At 38.5% G+C, this 20,015-nt stretch overlaps 1 protein-coding gene across 1 annotated transcript; it reads right to left on the bottom strand.

Annotated features, from left to right (window-relative positions):
* Nucleotides 1–77: 77 nt before the first annotated feature.
* Nucleotides 78–19,728, bottom strand: SERPINB10 (serpin family B member 10). The gene is made up of 8 exons (XM_079783379.1): nucleotides 19,609–19,728; nucleotides 16,099–16,275; nucleotides 13,862–13,927; nucleotides 13,276–13,413; nucleotides 12,164–12,281; nucleotides 8,437–8,579; nucleotides 6,627–6,782; nucleotides 78–2,593 (listed from the first exon to the last, which is right to left on the bottom strand). Exons 2-8 carry the CDS (start codon nucleotides 16,264–16,266, stop codon nucleotides 2,189–2,191), a joined length of 1,194 nt encoding a protein of 397 aa, XP_079639505.1. The 5' UTR covers nucleotides 16,267–16,275; nucleotides 19,609–19,728; the 3' UTR covers nucleotides 78–2,188.
* Between the last annotated feature and the right edge of the window lie 287 nt (nucleotides 19,729–20,015).

The following is a 20,015-nucleotide window of genomic DNA, read 5'->3' as shown; positions in this document are numbered from 1 at the left end:
GGAGCCTAGTGTGCCGTCCTTCACCCAGTGGGGGATTGGCTCATTTTCCTGTGTTAGTATGCGCAGAATTCCTGCTCAGTGTGTGCATGCAAGGAAAGTTTGGACTTTGAGACTTGCTTTTGAAAATTAACCAAAAGCAAAACCAGACGTGAAAAATGGTTCCTAAAGCCATTTGTTTCCAAACTGCGTAGAGTACCCCATTAAAACAATTGTTGAGCATACACCCCCAGTACCTATGTGAACTATGTGTAGTATATAACTATGTGTAATATATAACATCATATATTAATGTTAACTATTAATATATGATGAACACCATAAAACACATCAACAGAAATTAAAACGAATAAGAAATAAACATTTTATTAGAAATACACTTTTTTTCTGCTTACAAAAATTTAAAAATTTAATGAGACCAGTGTAATTAAATATTTGCTTGTTTGTTTGTTTTTATTTTAGTTTAAGGCTTTGAAATAGAGTTAATTTGAAGACCTGGTTTTAAGTTCAGTTTATTTCTAAACTTGCATCATTGATGGCTGTCAGGAAGAAAGGCTGCTGGGGAAATGGGTTGATTTAAATGGAATAAAAGTATCTTTGGTTCTACTTAATAAATCTTGACACTTTATTTTTTTCAATCCATATACTAATTATGCAAGTATTTCTAGTTGAAATCTCACTAGTAAAAAACCATTCATCCTCTTGAAAATCAGTTCTTTCTGCAAGATAATTTTTCTAAATGTTGTGTTTTTAACATTTTTACAGTTTGAAGCTCACCAAATGTTTTCTGTTTGGAAGATTTTTATGAAGTTTTGGAATATATGAGAGTTTTAAATTTTTTTAGTAATAAAATCATCTAGTGATGGAAAAATACACAAATAGATGTTCTTAAAATGATCACTCCACATCCTTTAAAAAAATAGTTGATTTCTCATTCACAGACAAGAAGCACCTTTACCTACAGGCAACTTAATGCCCCAGGGCTGAGATTCGGACTTCTTTGAAGGTATGGCTGACACAGAAATGTGCTGTCTGCCAGTGGCAAAGAAATTTGCCGGAGGTCAGAACTAGCTCACAGAAGCTGTCTGCCATTACAGGAAGGTGTGGACAATCTACAGCTGGCCTATGGAAGCAAAATGCCAGGCAGCAAAATCCCCACAAGTGATTTCTTTCATTGTGACTTAATGTGAGATGTTTCATAAAGAGATGATAAAATATCATACATATTAAAATTTTCCATCTTTGTAGCTAAGACATAGTCATTTGTTTAATACATTTTCTTGTACTAATTTATATAATAATGTTCAGGTCTGACCCACTCTTCCATTTGTTAAATAAAGTCAAACAAGCAATCTAGAGTGATACAATCAATCTCTAAAATTAGAATAACTGCTGGTGAGACTACCAATAAGCAGTTTCTATAGAGCCGAAGCACTCACCTAGGCTCTATCCTGTTGCTTCTTCTCCCCTGAGACCTCCCTTTGTTTCATATTCCCAGCTTTAATAAACATATTCTAAAAATTACTTGGACTTGTACTGTGAAATCGTTCCTGCACAAAGTCAAGAACCCACGCGTTACAGGCCGGCCCTGCTCAGAGCTTGCTCCTTTGCCGGTGACACTAATATCTAACATGACGAAGACACATCTGTGAAAACTAAGAAGCCAACATTGGTACATTGCTGTTAAGTAAATTCCAAATTTCATTTGGCTTTCACGAGCTTTTCTATTAATGTCAACATTGTATTTTTAAATAGATAACAGAAAAGGGGGATTTAATTTTCCAGTGGTAATTTATGAACTATCAAAATTATACTTCTAAAAAATTCTTGTTTATCAATATATCGTCTTTATAAAGATTTTTCTTCATTAAATGATGCATGTGAAACATAAGTGATAATACCATGACCAGACAGCTCAAGAATTATAAGGCATTCAGTTGAATAACATAGTAGTTCTGAAATGTAAATAAAAGCCACATTAAGAAAAAATGTCTAGTGGTAGAAATAAAATTTGCCATTTTTTCTAGCCATAAAGATATGACAGTATCACTAGAATGCATTATTTCAAGATTTATTTGCTAATATTCACATGTGAAAAATATCTAGACTGCAAATTAGTTTTTATTATAATTGTTTTTCCATCTTATGATGTATTTTTCACATCTTCTTGTTTGATGAGAAGGAAGCAGGCTTAGGGGGAGCAGAATCTCCCATAAAAGAGAATGCTATTGGTTTTGTTGTGCCTGATGAAGAAGAGGAATGGGTGGTCTGCACTGAATTCAATGGAAGGGAGTTTAATTCGAAAACCCACCTCACTCCCACTACCAGCTGCAGCCTCGGTACCTTCTTCATTTATTTCCACAAAGGACTTGTGGAAAACATTGGACAGAAATAGGTTTTTTTCTGGGGACATTCCTGAGAAATCAGCCTTGCTCTGGCTAAAGGCATCGCTCATCCCCATGCTGCTTAGGGCTGACTTGAGATCATAAGACTCTTCCAGCTTGAACTTGGGAAGGTGCAGTTTCACATTATACATCTCCATCATGTCTGCGCTGGTCCACTCACTCAACTTTTCATAGGTGGCGGCCTTTTCCAGCTGCAGGTGTGGAACAAGGGACAAAAAGTCAGTAATTCCAAAATGGAGTGGGAAATATTGGTTGAGTGAGATCTCTATATAATTGATGGATTATGATTACTCCCATTACCCAGGGTAACAAAACACACACGTATGGAAATTCTTTGTGTCACGACATCCTTCACATGGTTGACCTACAGAATCTTTGTTCTGTAGATTGATGGTTCTCAGGATGTAAGAGAATTCTATCTTGATTCAAAATGAAAGTACTTCTATGATAATATGCAAAAGATGAAAAATACACTCAGATACATAAAATAGATGTAATTTACATGTTGTCTACACAAAAGCATATACTATAGGACAAGTTGTATGCCAGGGCACAAAAACCATTCATTTTATTAACATGGGAGACAATTTTTTTAACATAAAATCCGAGATAGAATAAGATGTCTATAATTACAACAGTATGAATTTAGTAACCATAAACAATGCAAAGAAAGAAAGAAAAAAACAAAAAAGATAGGGAAATCTCCAAATCTTAAGAGTAATGACTTTTAAAAATTTATTGGAAACATCCTCTCTAATAAAATGGTAATATGCAAATTAACCATCACTCTGCTACACAAGCCACGCCCACCAGCCAAGCCACGCCCACCAGCCAATCAGGGCGAGTATGCAAATTAACCCCAATCCAAGATGGCTACAGCCACAGAGAGCAAGGTTTCCCAGGTAACAGAGGAAGCCAAGCTTTCCATAGCCGTTGCAGGCTTAAGCCTCCACTCAAGCTACAAAGTTTCAATTATAGAAGGTAAACAAATTCAAACAAATGGCGGCAGAATAGAGCTTGAGAGAGCAGGCCAGGGTTGCCGGCGGCAACAGGGGAAGCAAAGCTTTCCGCACACCCTGGCCGGGCTCACCCGCTTAAGGCTACAAAGTTTCAATTGTAGAAGGTGAATTAACTGCCACAGAAATGGCTGCCACCCCAGAAATGGCTGCCGCCCCAGGCTACAACGTTTCAATTGTAGAATGAAAATAAATTCCAGATACCAGGGCCTCCCCTTGGGTTGCCAGGAGGTGTGGCCAGCCTGCAAACCACCACAGGCCCCTCGCTCAGGCCGCCCCACACCCCAAGGGAACCCCCACCCTTATCTGTGACACCCTTCAGGGCAAACCAGCTGGCCCCCACCCCTGTACCAGGCCTCTATCTTATCTAATAAAAGAGTAATATACAGATTGATCATCACTGCAACACACAATATAGCTGCCCCCATGTGGTCAAAGATCCTGCCCCCATGTGGACACAAGATGGCCACTACAAGATGGCCAGCAGGGGAGGGCAGTTGGGAGGCACCCAGCCTGCAAGGGAGGGCAGTTGTGAGGGACCAGGCCTGCAAGGGAGGGCAGTTGAGAGGGACCAGGCTTGCAAGGGAGGGCAGTTGGAGGTGATCAACCCTGCAGGAGAGGGCAGTTAGGGGTGACCAGGCTGGCAGAGGAGGGAAGTTGGGGGCAAACAGGCTGGCAGGGGAGCAGTTAAGCATCAACCAAGCTGGCAGCAGAGTGGTTAGGGGGTGATCAGGCTGGCAGGCCGAAGCGGTTAGGGGCAATCAGGAAGGCAGGCAGGCAAGCAGTTGGGAGCCAGCAGTCCTGGATTGTGAGAGGGATGTCCGACTGCCCGTTTAGGCCCGATCCTGGTGGGATCGGGCCTAAACGGGCAGTCGGACATCCCTCCAGGAGTCCCAGATTGGAGAGGGTACAGGCTGGGCTGAGGGACAACCCCCCGCCTTGCACGAATTTCGTGCACCGGGCTTCTAGTTGGTTAATAAACTTACATAGGTTTCAGGTATACAATTCTATAATACATCATCTGTATATTGTATTGTGTGTTCACCACCCCAAGTCAAGTCTCCTTCCATCACCATCTATTCCTGAGTAATGACTATTTTTATAGTGATTTTGAGGGTGCTTTTTCTCCTCTTTATGTTATAAATTTTAAAATAATAAATATATATGTATGTATATATGCATATGTGTATGTGGAGAAAAACAGTTTTTGAGATTTTTAATAACCTGTTTGTTTCAAAGTATGTGCTTTTGTTACTTTGTGAGTTTTCTAGACCAAAGTTTTGCTGTCAATGACATACTTGTAAATGACATCCTAATATATAAAAATCCTGGGTCCATCACATCCACAATGACCAGAGGCTCCACCAACCGGAAGTCAGTCCTGCAGTCAGCGTTGGGTTGCCTGCGACCCATCACTGACTACTACAGCTGCAGGCACAGTGACCCAGCACTGACTGCAGAGGGGGTTGCGACTCAGGCCCGGAGAGAGGCCTGAAGAGAGAAGCAGGGTCTTATCTGTAGCCTCTGTGGCATCTGTTGATCAGCCCTTGCCTCTCTCTTTCTTTCCAGGCCTGGCCAGCAGTTGACCCTCCATTTCTCTCCAGGCCTCCACCGGGGCTGCTGATCAACCCTGCCTTTCTGATCAGGCCCCATTGATAGACCTAGAGACACTGACTAGCATAGAAACTGACCAATCAGAACCAAATCTGGGTCAACTGTGAGGAGCCAATGGCTGCTTAGGAGGCAGAGCTTTTGACGCTGACTGGCATAGAAACTGACCAATCAGACCAATCAGAACCAAATTGGCCAGCAGAGGAGGGCAGTTGGGGGAGACTGGGCCAGCAGGGAGGGCAGTTGGGGGTGATCGGGCCAGCAGGGGAGCAGTTAGGTGTTAATCAGGGCAACAGGGGAGTGGTTAGGGGGTGATCAGGCTGGCAGGCAGGCGAGCGGTTAGGAGCCAGCAGTCACAGACTGTGAGAGGAATGTCCCAGTTTGGAGAGGGTGCAGGCTGGGCTGAGGGACAACCCCCAGTGCATGAATTTCGTGCATCTGGCCTCTAGTACAATAATAATGTGACAATATCTTAAGTTCAGGAACCTGCACCATTAGGAAGAAAGGCTTATCTTGGAAGATTGTGACTCTCACGGTTTAGTGTCCACATGTGGTCTTATTTTTACCATCCTCTCCTGTTTCAAAAATTTTATGATACAGTGGAAAAATATTTTCTACATAATAGCAGGACCCTGAAAACATCTAAGTATAAAAAAATCTAGCACAGATAAAAAATTAGGCACTGTGCAAAGAAAGACTGGCCACTTGGTGTGGAGAAATCAATGTTCAGTTTAGACATGCATTGCTCAGGCATGTCATCTGACCAAAGTTATATCAGGCTTAATAGAAATTTGGCTGATAAATAAATAATACTTGAAGATGATACTTATATAGACTATTTCTTCTGAAGACTGTTTACATGATAAAAATATGTTTACAATTTTTGGAAGTAAATTTACTGTTTTAAAATGTACACCTAATGCTACTTTAATGCAGGTGATTAAAAAATTAATCTCCCACCCTAGCCAGTTTTGCTCAGTGGATAGAACCTCGGACCATGGACTGAAGGGTCTCAGGTACGATTCCGGGCAAGGGCTAGTAACCTCAGTTGCAGGCTCAATCCCCAGGCCTAGTCAGAACACGTGCAGGAGGCAACCAATGGATGTGTCTCTCTTACATCGATGTTTCTCTCTCTCAGTCTCTCCCTTAGGAACCTGCACTCTTAGAAAGGCTTATCTTGTAAGAATGTGACTCTTCTTACAAGGTAAGATAGGGAGGCTTCCACTCTCTCTCTCTCAAAAATATCAATGGAAAAATACTCTTGGGTGAGAATTAACAAAAATAATAATAATAATAATTTCCCATTAGATAGTCCCTACCAGAGGGAGAAGACCTGAATGATCAATCCACACAACTTTTTGACTGACAAAGAATATCTGTATCTGTTGTTTGTGTTGCTGTTTGTGGGACTACCCCAGGCTGCAGGTGTCTATCAATTACTGACACTTTCTAAGAAATAGCCATATCATCCCTACAGAGTTTTGTAAAGCTGAAATGGTATTGGTTGCCTTCCTCTACAAGGTAGGAGACAGAGAGGCCATGTTACAATGGGGGTAAACACCAGAATCATCCTCATGTCAGACAGATGATGTCTTACCTGATCCAGCCCACTGATGTCTTCTGGCAGCAGTATGAACAGGCTGAGGGCACGGCTTTCATAGTAGAGTTGAAGGCCGGTTGCTTGTGGCTTTTCTATGTGAAAAACGGGAAGCTTTTTTTTCATCGACATCATTTGCACTGGTTTGCTTGTAGTCTATAGAAAATAAGTAGTAAAGTCACTGAGGAGGTGTTCCACCAAATCCTTCATTCTTTATCATCACTGGTCCCCAGGAGTCTGGGGCATGGGCCAAATTGGTGATCCTCTGTTAAATACTAAATAAAGTTATTCAGACTTTGCTTTCTGGAAATATGTCTTCTACAGGATAGCATCATTAACAGGTGATATGGGAGTTTCATTCTCTAACATTATTGTGGCAATATGTATATATCATAGTTGCTGATTCTATCAAATACTTAAAAGAATATATAATCTTATGCAAACTATGTAAGTGCCAATGATTCATACACTGAATAAAGTGTGTTTCAAAGGCAAACATTTTGAGAAAGTGTTTCAGTATCATAAAAATGGAAATTCACTAAGAGAATAAAGAGATAAGCAATAGACAAGGAGCAAATATTCCTGATAAAGAACTGGTATGCAAAATTTACAAAGAACTCTAAAAAACTCAGTGGTAATAAAGACAACCCAATTTTAAAAATAGGCAAAAGATCTGAACAGACACCTCCTCAAAGAGAAAGAGAAAGAGAAAGAGAGAGAGAGAGAGAGAGAGAGAGAGAGAGAGAGAACTGAGATTATGTTTTGAGACTCTAGAGGTGCCACTCTAGGACATGTCAGTTTCTCTTATTTACATGAGTCAATGCTAACACAATTCACAGTTTACTGGAGCTAGTTTGGAATGCTTTCCTCTCACTTGCAAGTGAAAATTCCTACTAAGGTGACTATGTAGCTCATTTCTGGTTAGCCTTTCCCATTATTATCCCACTGATTGGGAACTGCTTGTTGCATACTTCCACAGGATTTCAGCAATAGGTCCTCAGCAGCACTGTTTGTATGAGATGTCCCACCCCAGAATTAAACAACTTTAGCAAACTTTGCCCAATCAGTTCCTTTCCCAGGAATTTGGAATGAGATCTATTAGACTGTCTTGCGAATGGAAGAGGTGTGTGGGTAGCCAGGTTCTGCCATTGCCAACTGGGAAGAAGAGGAAGTTAGACCTCAACTTGAGAGACCAATGATGGGAGAAACAGGTGAAAAGATAGAGAATGAATCCTGACAACATTTGGATCCTTGTTTCCACTCAAGTCCCAAGTTCCAGCCACCTGCTGGCCCTTGGATTCTATGAGATGTATCTTTCATCTTATGTTTGTTTCCCTTTTTTTTTGCTGTAGTGGGTTCCTAGTACAAAAACAAGTGTGCTATGTCCTAGCACGAATAGAAACCTTATTGAGAGAGGTGATTTAAATTTTTATTTCTTTTTTTTTTTTGGTAGAAGATAGTATAAGTTTAGCAGAACAAAAACAGAAGTAATAGTGAAGACTTTCGGTTCTAGTAGACTTCTTAGTCACTTAACCACACTGTATTGCTCACCTGGGAAATAAATATAACTTATTTCTCTAGCTTACTGTAGTTGTAGTGAGGACTGAATGATAATATGTGAATAGTCTATTTTTAGAGAAAAGGAAATTTCAAGGTGGGATGAAACAGGGAATGCTCACTTTAGCCATCTGTGCCCTAGTAAGAGCCATACTTTATAAGAACATATATTTTTAAAAAGGAGTGAATTTAAAATAGGATCCCCTTTACAATGCCACATGAAAATCCATACTGATTATTAAATGATTCCTACCTTGTTTATTCTGAAAGGCTTTTCTGTGGTGTCTTGGACTAAGAATTGATGTTCCCAGGTTCCTTTAAAGTAAAGGGCATTCACCAGGACCATTCTGGTTGCAGAATCTACAGCATCATCAGGTAGGAGATTCAGGATTTTTCCTACAAGAGAAAAAGGACAAATTTCAAATGGTATAGTTAGATCTCGATGAAATACACACTTACAAAAATGATGATTATGAAATATTATAATCCAAACCAGGAAGTCATCTTTTTAAAAATATATTTTTATTGATTTCAGAGAGGAAGGGAGAGGCAGAGAGAGATAGAAACATCAATGATGAGAGAGAATCATAGATCAGCTGCCTCCTGCAAGCCCCTTCCCAGGGACTGAGCCCTCAACCCAGGCATGTGCCCTGACCGGGAATCAAACTGAGACCTCCTGGTTCATAGGTTGATGCTCAACCACTGAGCCACACCAGCCAGACCAGGAAGTTAACTTTGGGAGAATACTATGAACAGTTCTTATTCAAATTTTATCAGTTGTTCCAATAACTTATTTTTCTGAACTAGAAATCGATCCAAGATCTCAAGCTGTGTTTAGTTGTCATTTCCTCTTAGTTGTTAGTCCTCTTTAATCTAGGAGAGTTTCTCAGTCAATGCTTGTCTTCCATGACCTTGATACTTTTGAAAAAGTTGTATAAGAATGTCCATCAGCCCTAGCCGGTTTGGCTCAGTGTATAGAGCCTTGACCTGAGGACTCAAGGGTACCAGGTTCGATTCCAGTCAAGGGCACATGCCGGGTTGTGAACTCGGTCCCCAATAGGGGGCATGCAGGAGGCAACCAATCAATGATTCCCTCTCATCATGGATGTTTCTATCTCTCTCTTCCTCTCTGAAATCAATAAAAATATATTTAAAAAAAAAACAAAACGAATGTCCATCAATTCTCAGTTCAAATTTGTCTGATGTTTCCTTAAAGATAATATTTAGGTTAAGGATTTTTTTAGAACACTACCATTGTGGGTTTGTATCCTCCAAAAAAGATACCTCAAGTCCTAACCCCTGAAGAGATGCGAACTGGCTCTTGTGAGCCTTTCCTATGGGCTCCAACATACCCCTCAACCGCTACAGTCTTTACAGGGGCATCTCCCAAACACTGTGCAGCTTTATTTAAAAGTTCTAAGGGCAGCACTTCTAGAGATTCCACTAGATCTGAGTTGTGGCTTGAACATGCCTACTTAAAACAAAACAAAACAAACACCACCACCCCCGAAACAGACTTTTAGGTTTTATAAATTAACTATAAATTTGTTTTTCAATGCTGATGTGAAGATTGTCTGAAACTTTCATATTTGTTTTTCTATCTGATTAAAGACAGTATATTAAACTTAATTTGAAAATTTTTTGATGACTTAACCTGGGGAGTCATGTGTCATTTTTTAAATATGGTTTTTTGCACAGAAGGGTTTTTTTAAGCTCTGTGTCATACTAAATTAATTATTCTATCATTTGATAGAGTTGCAGATGCAAATAGAGAGCATATTGAGGACTGCAGTTTACACAGGTTGATCTCAAGTTAGTTGACATCCAGTTGACTTAAGTTTCATTGCCTTGTTCTCAGGGTTCATAGGTTTTCAAGGAGCATAGCCTCTTGAATCCACAGCCGTGTTGTTAATTTATTTGACAAAGGATGTACAAAATGTACTTACAGACAACTTCAAAGTAATGCAGAGCAAACTGACTCTTCTAAGAAATGTTCTGCTATCCTCTTCAGAGTTAAAGTGCCACCTACTGGCTTGCTCATTGCACGCATCCTTGGTAGCTCTAGGTAATGGGAAGGACATTGGCTTCACAGATATTCAGGTTACTGGTAAGTCCTGCTGGGCACATATTAATGTGACACTAGAGGGTCCAATTTGCCAAGTGCGTGATAGATTTTGAGATCACAAATATGCACACAATAACTTTTCCCAATTCCTCACATTTTAGGAGCTTATAGACTATAAGGAAAACAAATTAGAAAAAAAATTGTAGCAACAGATGACTGGTATTATCTTTGAGAATTTGACTCTGAATGCCCTGTGTCCCAGTAGTCCATGTGGCTATTTGGAAAAAGATCTATTTGAAGGGTTAAGGAAAGAAGCTTCTTTCAAGTGGTTCAGCTAGAATTTAGGCATGCCAAAGAGTTCCTAGCATTGTCTCCATAAGGATGCAACAAAATCAAAGTTCCTGAACAGCTGGTCAGTTCTTTACTTAAATTGATGTTGAATGGCCCCCAGATAGCAGATATTTGTGTCCAATGTGTAAAATAACATACAGAAAAATTTCAACTTTCTTCCTCATTGGAAGGTTCCACTTCTAAGAAATAGAATCCACAGAGCCAGCGGGAGGAATGTAGACATGAAATTAGGGAAACAGGGACTTAAAAGATTCTGACCATGTCCAGGGTGGGCATAATTTTGGGGACCTCTCACTTGATGAGTGCTATGACAACAGAGGATTTTTCAAAGTGTGCCCATTCTGTATTTTGACCATATGGTGACCATAATCTGAAGTTTACTCTTTCCTCCATAATTTAAAGTGTTTGTTCAGTTCTTCTAAAACATAGCATCTGTGTTGTCGAATATGGTAGCCACCAGACACACAAGTCTACTTAAATTTAAATTAAATTCATTAAAATGAACTAAAGTTAAAAAATTCAGTTCCTCTGTTGAGTTAGCCACATTTCAAATCATCTCTGGTCACATGTGGATAGAACATGTGACCATATCAAATTGGGCAATGCAGATTTATGGCACATTTGTCATCACAGGAAGATTTCCAGGACAGCTATGTCATCTAGACAGTTATCATGCCCCTGGAGTGTGTCAATCTACACTGGGGAAGCATGACAAGGACCAAGCTATGTTGCATCTGATGACAGGTCTCCTCTCAGGTCTGAAAGGCTTTGCTGGGTGAAAAGGTAGCAGATTAGTTATTTGCTCCTAGCCTTCCTATCTGTAGGGTTTCCAACTGTCTTCCAGACAACATACCAGACACTGGGCTAAAAATTTAAGACCAGAGATCTAGTTCAGTCCTTTACTACTCTTCTACCCCTTACCATTCTTCCATCTCTATCATGTTGAATTTGAGTTGTGTATTACAATGGGCTTTTCCTTCTATAGTCCTATTTGGTCCTCTTGTAAACTGGTACCCAGTAAATGCTAGCTAATTCTAATTCTAAAAGAATCAACTTTTGGATAACTCCAAATCAGGAATGAGTTCAATATAATGGTCACTCTTGCCTCACCATGGCTTTTGAGTCACTAGTTACATGAAAAAGGAACTGAGAATTTAGGGCTGCCAATTTCCTAAATTCACTCCAATGAACATTAATATTCTGAGTAACAACTATGAGTGGGCCTTTTATATGTTATTTATTCAAAGCTAAAACTAGAGCTATTATGCATGGGATCCTTCAGGGGAGGCAGAGTTAATTTCAATAACACTGTGGACAGTGTAACAATAAACAATGCTTGTCCCTAGCCCATTTGGCTCAGTGGATAGAGTGTCAGCCCCCGGACTGATGGGTCCCCATTTTGATTCCAATCAAGGGCACATGCCTAGGTTGTGGGGTCCATCCCCAGTGTGGGATGTTTCTATCTCTTTCTATCTCTTCCTTAATCTCTGAAATCAATAAAAAATATTTTTTTAAACCATTGCTTGGAGAGAGCACGCAGACGGGCACCTTGGTGACAGCTTACCTTCAGTCTGGCTTTCAACCCAAGAGTTGATCTCCTTTCTGATTTGGTCAGAAGCTCCCAAAAAGTTCACAGGCTGTGGCTCTGCACCAAAGTATGCTTTCATGTCTTCTAAATATTTCTGAAAGATACAGGAAAAATTTCCTTTTGTAGGGTTTTTCCAAAACTGAGAAATCAAGTCTATTTAGGTTATCAAAAAGTTAGGTAGAAGAACAATTATACACACACACACACACACACACACACACACACACACACACTGCTCCCTTCTCTCTTTCACACTCCTGTTTTGGTCAAAGGCTACACTCCTCCTCTGTAAATTTTGCTGGGCACTCACTAGCCATGCAAAACTCAGGGTATAGAAGGGAGGTCTGCAACCACAGCTCTGACATTACTGCTTGAAATCTCAAGATAGGTTTATTGACTCTATTGCTATCCCTCCACCCTGCCCAATGTCTTTGCTTTTTGCCCACTGGACCCCTCTGTCCTCCTGCTCCTTTCTAAAATGTGTCAAAGATGTAATGGACAAATAAGAGACAAGTAAATGCTTGTCCTGGCTCCTGAGTAGATCCCTCTGAGAAGCCCTTGAGTCTGAACTGAGGATGAAGTCATGGCCTGCTCCATGGGATTCCAACCACTCAAGAAGGGGCAAAGTTGATATTATCCCATGTTAAGAATCTTCCAAAATCTCTAAAGTCAAGATGGAAAATGACTTGTCTGATTCCAAATGTCAGCTTTGCTCTCCATTACACAGTTTCCAGGCATATTCCTGTGGCCAACATCGCCCTCTGCTCCTTCAGATTTACCCTACGTCCATACTCTACATATTTTACTCCATTTCCCATGAAACAAATGTTGGCACACAGATTATATAAATCACATTTATATATTACTACTTTGGATAAAGATCTGATCACTAGACCTGGTTTGAGACCCATTATTGGTTTTCTTTACAACTAGACACTTACTGGTTGGTCTAAATGATTGTTTACCAGAAATGCTGACCACCTTAAGGTTGTCCCTGGGATCCCTAAAGAAATGTACAAAGAGTTCATTGATTGATCTCACATGGCTCTTTCTTTCCCATCAGCTTTAAATAACATATTTGCACTTACATTGAGAAATGGGTACGTTTTTTCTGCATATATCCCATTGGCTGTTTTAAGTATATAGGCATTACTGGGATTGTTGATTTCGGAGATGAGTGTCTGGAAATCGGAGTATATTTCTTCAGTCTTCCCCAAGTTGAAGTCCTTTCAAAGAAAAGGGATTAATCGAATAAAAACAATGAACAAGAATCATATATATATAAGAACAACCTACAACTAAATGAAATGATTTGGTGTATTGTGAACAAAAAGATGAAATTAATTATAAAATAGATAAATGTTTTCTCTAATTTATCAGGACAAAAACATAAAAAATGATTGAGGGCATCGTTTTCTTAACAGTTATTTTGCAAAAGCAGAAATAATTTTGAAAGTAGAGCAGTTTTGAAAGGGAAGCAAAAGAGGAGAAGAGATAAGGTTAAAAAAGATAACCCTTCCAAAAAGTGTAGACATTTTGTATTATGAAAAAAATTTAACATGTGTTTCTAAGAATATTTACCCAGTAAAGTTTGCTTAAATTAGCCATTATCATGCAGGTGCTAAAAGTGGTTTCCCCCTTATCAGCAAATGGATATTAAAATATAAAATATACCGTTTTCCTTTTCTTTTCACCTTCAGGATAAGATTTGATGTCCTGATCTCTGTTAAATTGAAGCACCTGTGATTTCAATAAAAAGACAATATGTGAGTGCACTTTGCAGAGAAATAATCAAACAGACCTTGATAAATACATTGCTACAAAACATATAATTAATGAACCAAGGGGGTTCTGATTTGACTTAACAGTATGTTAGCTGAACTAGTACAGTAAGTCAAGAGTTGCTTTTAGCCCAGCCAGCATGGCTCAGTGGTTGAGTGTGGACCTATGAACCAGGAGGTCACAGTTCAATTCCTGATCAGGGCACATGCCCAGGTTGTGAGCTCAATCCCTGGGTTGTGACCTCCATCCCCAGCGTGGAGCATGCAGAGGCAGCTGATCAATGATTCTCTCTCATCATTGATGTTTCTGTCTCTCTCTCCATCTCCCTTTCTCTCTAAAATCAATATTTTTTTAAAAAAAGTTGCTTTTAAATAAAATTTTTAGAAGACTAATTTAAGTTGCTCTTTATTTTAATATTTTATATAGAACATTTAGAATGATGTTGAAAATGCCCTTAGAGGTAAAATTATCTTGTTTCCCAAGTTTCATTTTTATCTATGGTTGCTTTGAAAAGAAGGCTAGGTGTTCAATTGAGTCCAATTAGCAATTTAAGCAAAAGTCACCACCCAATTATCTGGAAAATGCAGGGGTTTTAATTGTTGTTTTTCCAAGGTTAGTGCTTTTGTTCCCATTGTCTATCACCACTTGACATATGAATGCATTCTTTATTTACACCCCAGAGTTTTATTTGCAGGTTAATAGGAAGGATGTGGGCGCCCTTGTTTCCCCTGAATTGTACAACAGTAAAAAAACAAGGCGATAATTCCATCTCCCACATCCTGACCCAGCTCACAATGAGGAACAAAGTCTGACCAAAGCTCCTGCTGACACACAGTAACAGCACAGGGACCATTTGCCATAGGGAAAAGGGGTGCACACTGAAGCTGTTAATATTTAAATAGATATGAAATAACACAAAGGCAAGAAACACCCAGCAATATATTTATATGAAACAGACCCAAAGTGAAATTCACCTAAGATTAAGTCTATCGCTGAATGGTTAAACCTCTGATAATTAATTTTTAACCATGATCCTGTTGTTGCTGTTTTAAACCCCATAGTATCTTGTGAACTATAAGAATAAAGTTGATAGCCTAAACCTAAACTCACAGAATATATATTCTGCCTGTCTTACCCAGAATTACTGGCTGTACCCATATCCTTATTTGGCACACCTTCTTGGGTGGAAATTCTGTCATTTGGTCTTTCCATTGTTGTATGATTTAGGGCTGGATTTTTTTTTGGGGAGGGGTGGTTATTTTTATTTAAAATACACACACATATATGTATAAGTTTACCTATGCATGCATACACATATATGTGGCTATTTTATTATGTTATTTATCTATGCTTACACATACATACATACACTATGTTTTGAGGATGCATATACCAAATTATTAATTGCTTATACAATAATATTTTTTGCATTTTCATGCTCCAAATAGGCTTTTTAGATTCATCAAGACAAATAGGGATTGAAAAAAGAAACAACCAAGGTACAAAGAACCAAAATAACTTTTCTATTTGTGTTTTCAAGAGAATCCTTCTGAAATTCAAAACATACTAATTCTACTATTTAATGTTTGAGCCATTACTTCTTGAAATGTCTTGATAATCCAAATAAAATAATTTTTGATGCTGAACCAAACTTGATAAACTCATCATCTCTGTGTATGATTTTGCTAGAGAACACAAGTTCTTAAATTGTTTTCCTAGCAGATCAACTTCCTTTCCCAGACTTCTTTTTATGATCTATAAAACTTTTGTAAATATATTTTTTATTTATTTCAGAGAGGAAGAGAGAAGGAGAGAGAGATAGAAACATTAATGAGGAAAGAGAATCATTGATCAGGTGCCTCCTGCACGCCCCACACTGGGAATCAAGCCCACAACCCAGGCATATGCCCTGACCAAAAATCGAACTTTGACCTCCTGACTCCTAGGTCAATACTCAACCACTGAACCACGCTGGCCAGGCTAGAAAACTTTTTAAAGTGCATCTTTTGTTTTGGAGGCTATGGTTATAAAATGTGAGCTATCTGGAATTTGGGAGAAAAATGAAGGTAAAAGGCAAAGAAAACATTTTGTTTTAAGGCAAGAGAGGGTGACTGAGCTTTGCCACTCACCTGGGCTATTTGGGATGCAGTGGTACATCTGGTGCCCAAATACACCATGGCTAAGGAGGTTGAAATGCCCCAAGGAGAAAAGAAAATATTTTTACCCTCAGCAGATTCAGCTAGCTTTTTGCTAAATTCCAGGGCAAATTGATTGATTGATTTTGTTAGAGAATCCATTGGGAAAATCTAAAAAAAAAAAAAAAAGTAGAGAAAGAGAGACCATGTTAATAATTTTAATAATTCTTTCCATTCATTTTACTTTTGTAAAACAATTTGTTAGCTTATATATTATTTTTTAACTTTATTCAGTGAAATGACACAAATATATATTATCCAATTTGTATTCATAAGACCTAAATGGACTTATGGGCTTTAAAAACATATTAGTCCAACATTATTATTTTACATATTAGAAAACTGAAGTCCAGGGTGTTTAAGAAAATTGTCTCAAATTTTAGTGCTGATGTACATCAGAAAATAGTTGGGTTCTGGTGTGTCAGCAGCTCCTTGATCAGACAGTCATGATAAAAGTGGCAATGGAACCAGGTCCCCCTCTCAGCCAGTGCCTCTTTTCAGTACACTGCACTACTGCTGACTTTGCACAGAAAATGAGGAATATGGATGCATCTCATCAACTTTGTACTTTTTCTCACCCACTTTCATCATATTTTTATTTCTTAACCTTATTTATCACTTTATATCTGATATTCCTGTTTTCTAGAATGCCTTTTCTCCTCCTTTATTCTATTGAAATCCAAACTCTGTCCAAGTACCTCCTTTTCCCTGAAAGCTTTTCCTGACCTTTGGGGTGAACAGGAGCATGTCTGCCACCAGGTCCCATAACATAGCTCTGGCCACGTACTTGACATTTGTCACACTGCTAGTTCTATTTCTGACTTTCCAACTCCAGGGTAAGTTCTTCCAGAGCGAAATTTTCTTATGCTACTTCATACATACCATAACTAGTAATCACACTTTGCACAAAATGGATTCATAGAAACACTTTGTTCATCATGTTCATTGTTGGGCTCTAGCTACCTTTTTTTTTTTTTTTTTTTTTTTTTAGCTACTTTAACTTGAAATCATGCACAATTTAATGGGAAATGCTTGTATAAAAGTAGAGAAACCAAGAATTTCTTTTGCCTTTATTCTCACTGACTCGTGACCTTCTGAAACTGGTCTTCTTGAACAAAGGAACTCAGGATTTCTCTCTCTCTCTTTTGATATTATATTCAACTTCTAACTATCACCTTTAGTTACCCTAACATTTGAATTTAAGTCTTTTCGAACTGGGTCTCTATTTTAAAAAATAGCAGTTTAATTTACTGTCACTTTATAGTCAAATAATTTCTCAACCTTGTTAAATAACTAAAAATAAATCAAATGCCTGGGCCTGGAACCTCCTAAAATATTGTCTAGGACTGAGTCTTCCACTGACACTCTGAGGAAACTAGAGTGAGAACTTGAGAAAAACCAGTTCTCCCTAGTCAAATAGTTGAATCAAGGGAGAGGCATGTGTAGGCAAAGTCTTGGTTTCATCACAACTGGGATTAAGTGATACCATTGAAATTATTCCTAGCCACAGTCTTGTACTTAACAAAACAGCTTCCCAGCCTCTAAATCATGTCCTAGTTCCAGATCCTGTGTATTCCAGAGGCTGACGCTAATCCTAGGCTGACATTGTTGATTAAAGGAAAAGAAAAAAGAAAAAAAGTTTAGTTTTATAGTAATGCTACACCCTCATAAAACATTAGAAACTTTCCTGTGAGTGTTTTGTTTCTTATCAGATTCAATGTCAACTTGGAAATAACCTCTCTCTTTCCTTTAGGGTGATATTTATTCAGATAATGCTTTCTTTGCTGCTATGTATTACTTTATCTTTTTAGAACTCATGCATTACATTCATATGGAAAATGTTTGGCTGGTTAGCCAAATCATATTCACCATGAAGGTAGAAGAGAAAATACTACCTTAGGGTCTGGGATTTTTATCTTTATAACTAGTTATTCTAGAATTTAGTTACTTATAACAAATTCCTACAAACAATAATTCTCTCCAATGAAAGAGCTAATTTCTTGTAGAAAGCTGATATTCAGTTATCTCCCACTTCATGAATTCTCTCATTAATATCATTATTAATATATCAAATGTAGCCCAGATATAGTAGCTCATATACAACAGAAAAAAATTTTTTTCCACAGAAATTCACAGAAGTGCTAAGCCAGTCATTAGTAAAGTTTAACCCAACAGTGGAAAGTGTTTTCTGAAGGATGCAAAATTTCAGGATGCAATTTTACAGGAAATAGTTTGTCCATATAAAGGTTGTACAATTTTTTTTCAGAGAAGACTATAAATCCTTAAATCAGAAGCCTATTGTGCCTTTTTCAGAATGAAATGCTCTTTTGCTCAATCTGTAAAGGGTTAAAGGGTCTTAGAGGATAATCTAGGGAACTATGAAAATAAGAAAATGATTATGTCTTTCATCAGAATGTCTCATTGTAAATACACATACTCTTACATATCAGAATTGGAAAGAATTTCAGAGTCCCTCTAATCCAATTACCTCATTTTATCAGCTAGGACACTAAGGCCCAGAGAAGTTAAATGTGCCGACCAGCAGGTATAGCTATCTCATAGCAGAGTTATCACTACAATCCCGTTCTCTGGATTCTGAATACACTTGCTTTTGTCATTGTATTTCATTGTCGCTAAGATTTTAATGGTAAATCAAGGAATCAGGTTATGAAAGAAGATGGACAGTAGGAGGGTGAAAAGAGAAATGATGAGGAAGAGGATGGCATGGGAAGGAGTCTCGTGCCCTTTTCCACAAGAGGAGGTCCAAAGTCCCTTGACTTCCTCATGATCCTGACAATGGTTTCATCTACTTCATAGAATTGAGCATATCAGAAGATGACATCTCCTCACCCCCCAGCATGTCTATATCCACCTAATGCTGTTTTCCCAAGGAAGTAATAGCTTGGGGTGTTTTATGATGAGCACCTAGTATAAGGTTGGGAGTGGGGGAGGGATTTATATTATTTGATGAAAGAGAGGAAAGTTAATGGCTCATGGTATGGTGGCCAAAACAGGAGTGTAGAGAGTCAAGCCATTAGTCCCACATATTAATGACTAGGATAAAATTCATGTTGCCAAGTGAATGATTTGGGCTCAATTATTCTGAGAAGATTCTATTTCTCTGCCTAGGATGATAGATACAGAAGTAGCAAATGCAGAAATGTGACTGAAAAAAACTCCATTCATAGTTTCACAATCTTGATAAAACTATTTTTCTAGCTTCTTTGAAAATGAATGCTCTCTCCCCCTTAGCCCTCTTTCCAGTAGAAACGTTGAACCAGCTCGGGATTAAATCTCTCTGACTTGCACAGAATTCCCGGGAAATGGAGCTCTATTTACTATTTCTGACTCTGGGGCTCTTGCTCATTTGTTATTGAGCTAGGCACTTCAACAAAGAAGGAAAACATAACTAAACATTTTTAAACAAAGAAGTATTTACAATACCTTGTTTTCTTCCTCTGGAGCAGAAGTGGAAATTTGTTCCTAAAGTAAGAAATTGTGGCTGAGTTAAGTAACTTTTAACTGTAGGAACTTAAAAAAAAAAAAAATGGCAACACCTCCCTCTTCTTAGCCCCACCCCTTTGATTCGCTTTCACAAGCCCTTACACTCTTCCTTTCAGGTTCATTGTGGCCAGAAGCTCAAATCAAAAGACAGAGAAACAGATGAGCAAGGTTTTGCCTGCATTCTTTAATTACTCACATTTTCCATGTCTGTCCACATGTGGAGACCTGAATTCTGACAAATTGTAACTCACAGTTTCCTTACTTAATCTCTTCTCTAATCTGCCAAATGGAAGTAATTAGAGTGCTTCTTCTTAAGAAAACAAAAAAAAGAAAAGAAAAGAAAGCCT

Source organism: Cnephaeus nilssonii (genome assembly GCF_951640355.1).
Source record: "Cnephaeus nilssonii genome assembly, chromosome: 11".
Taxonomy (NCBI): domain Eukaryota; kingdom Metazoa; phylum Chordata; class Mammalia; order Chiroptera; family Vespertilionidae; genus Cnephaeus; species Cnephaeus nilssonii.
This window is presented reverse-complemented; position numbering and strand designations above follow the sequence as displayed.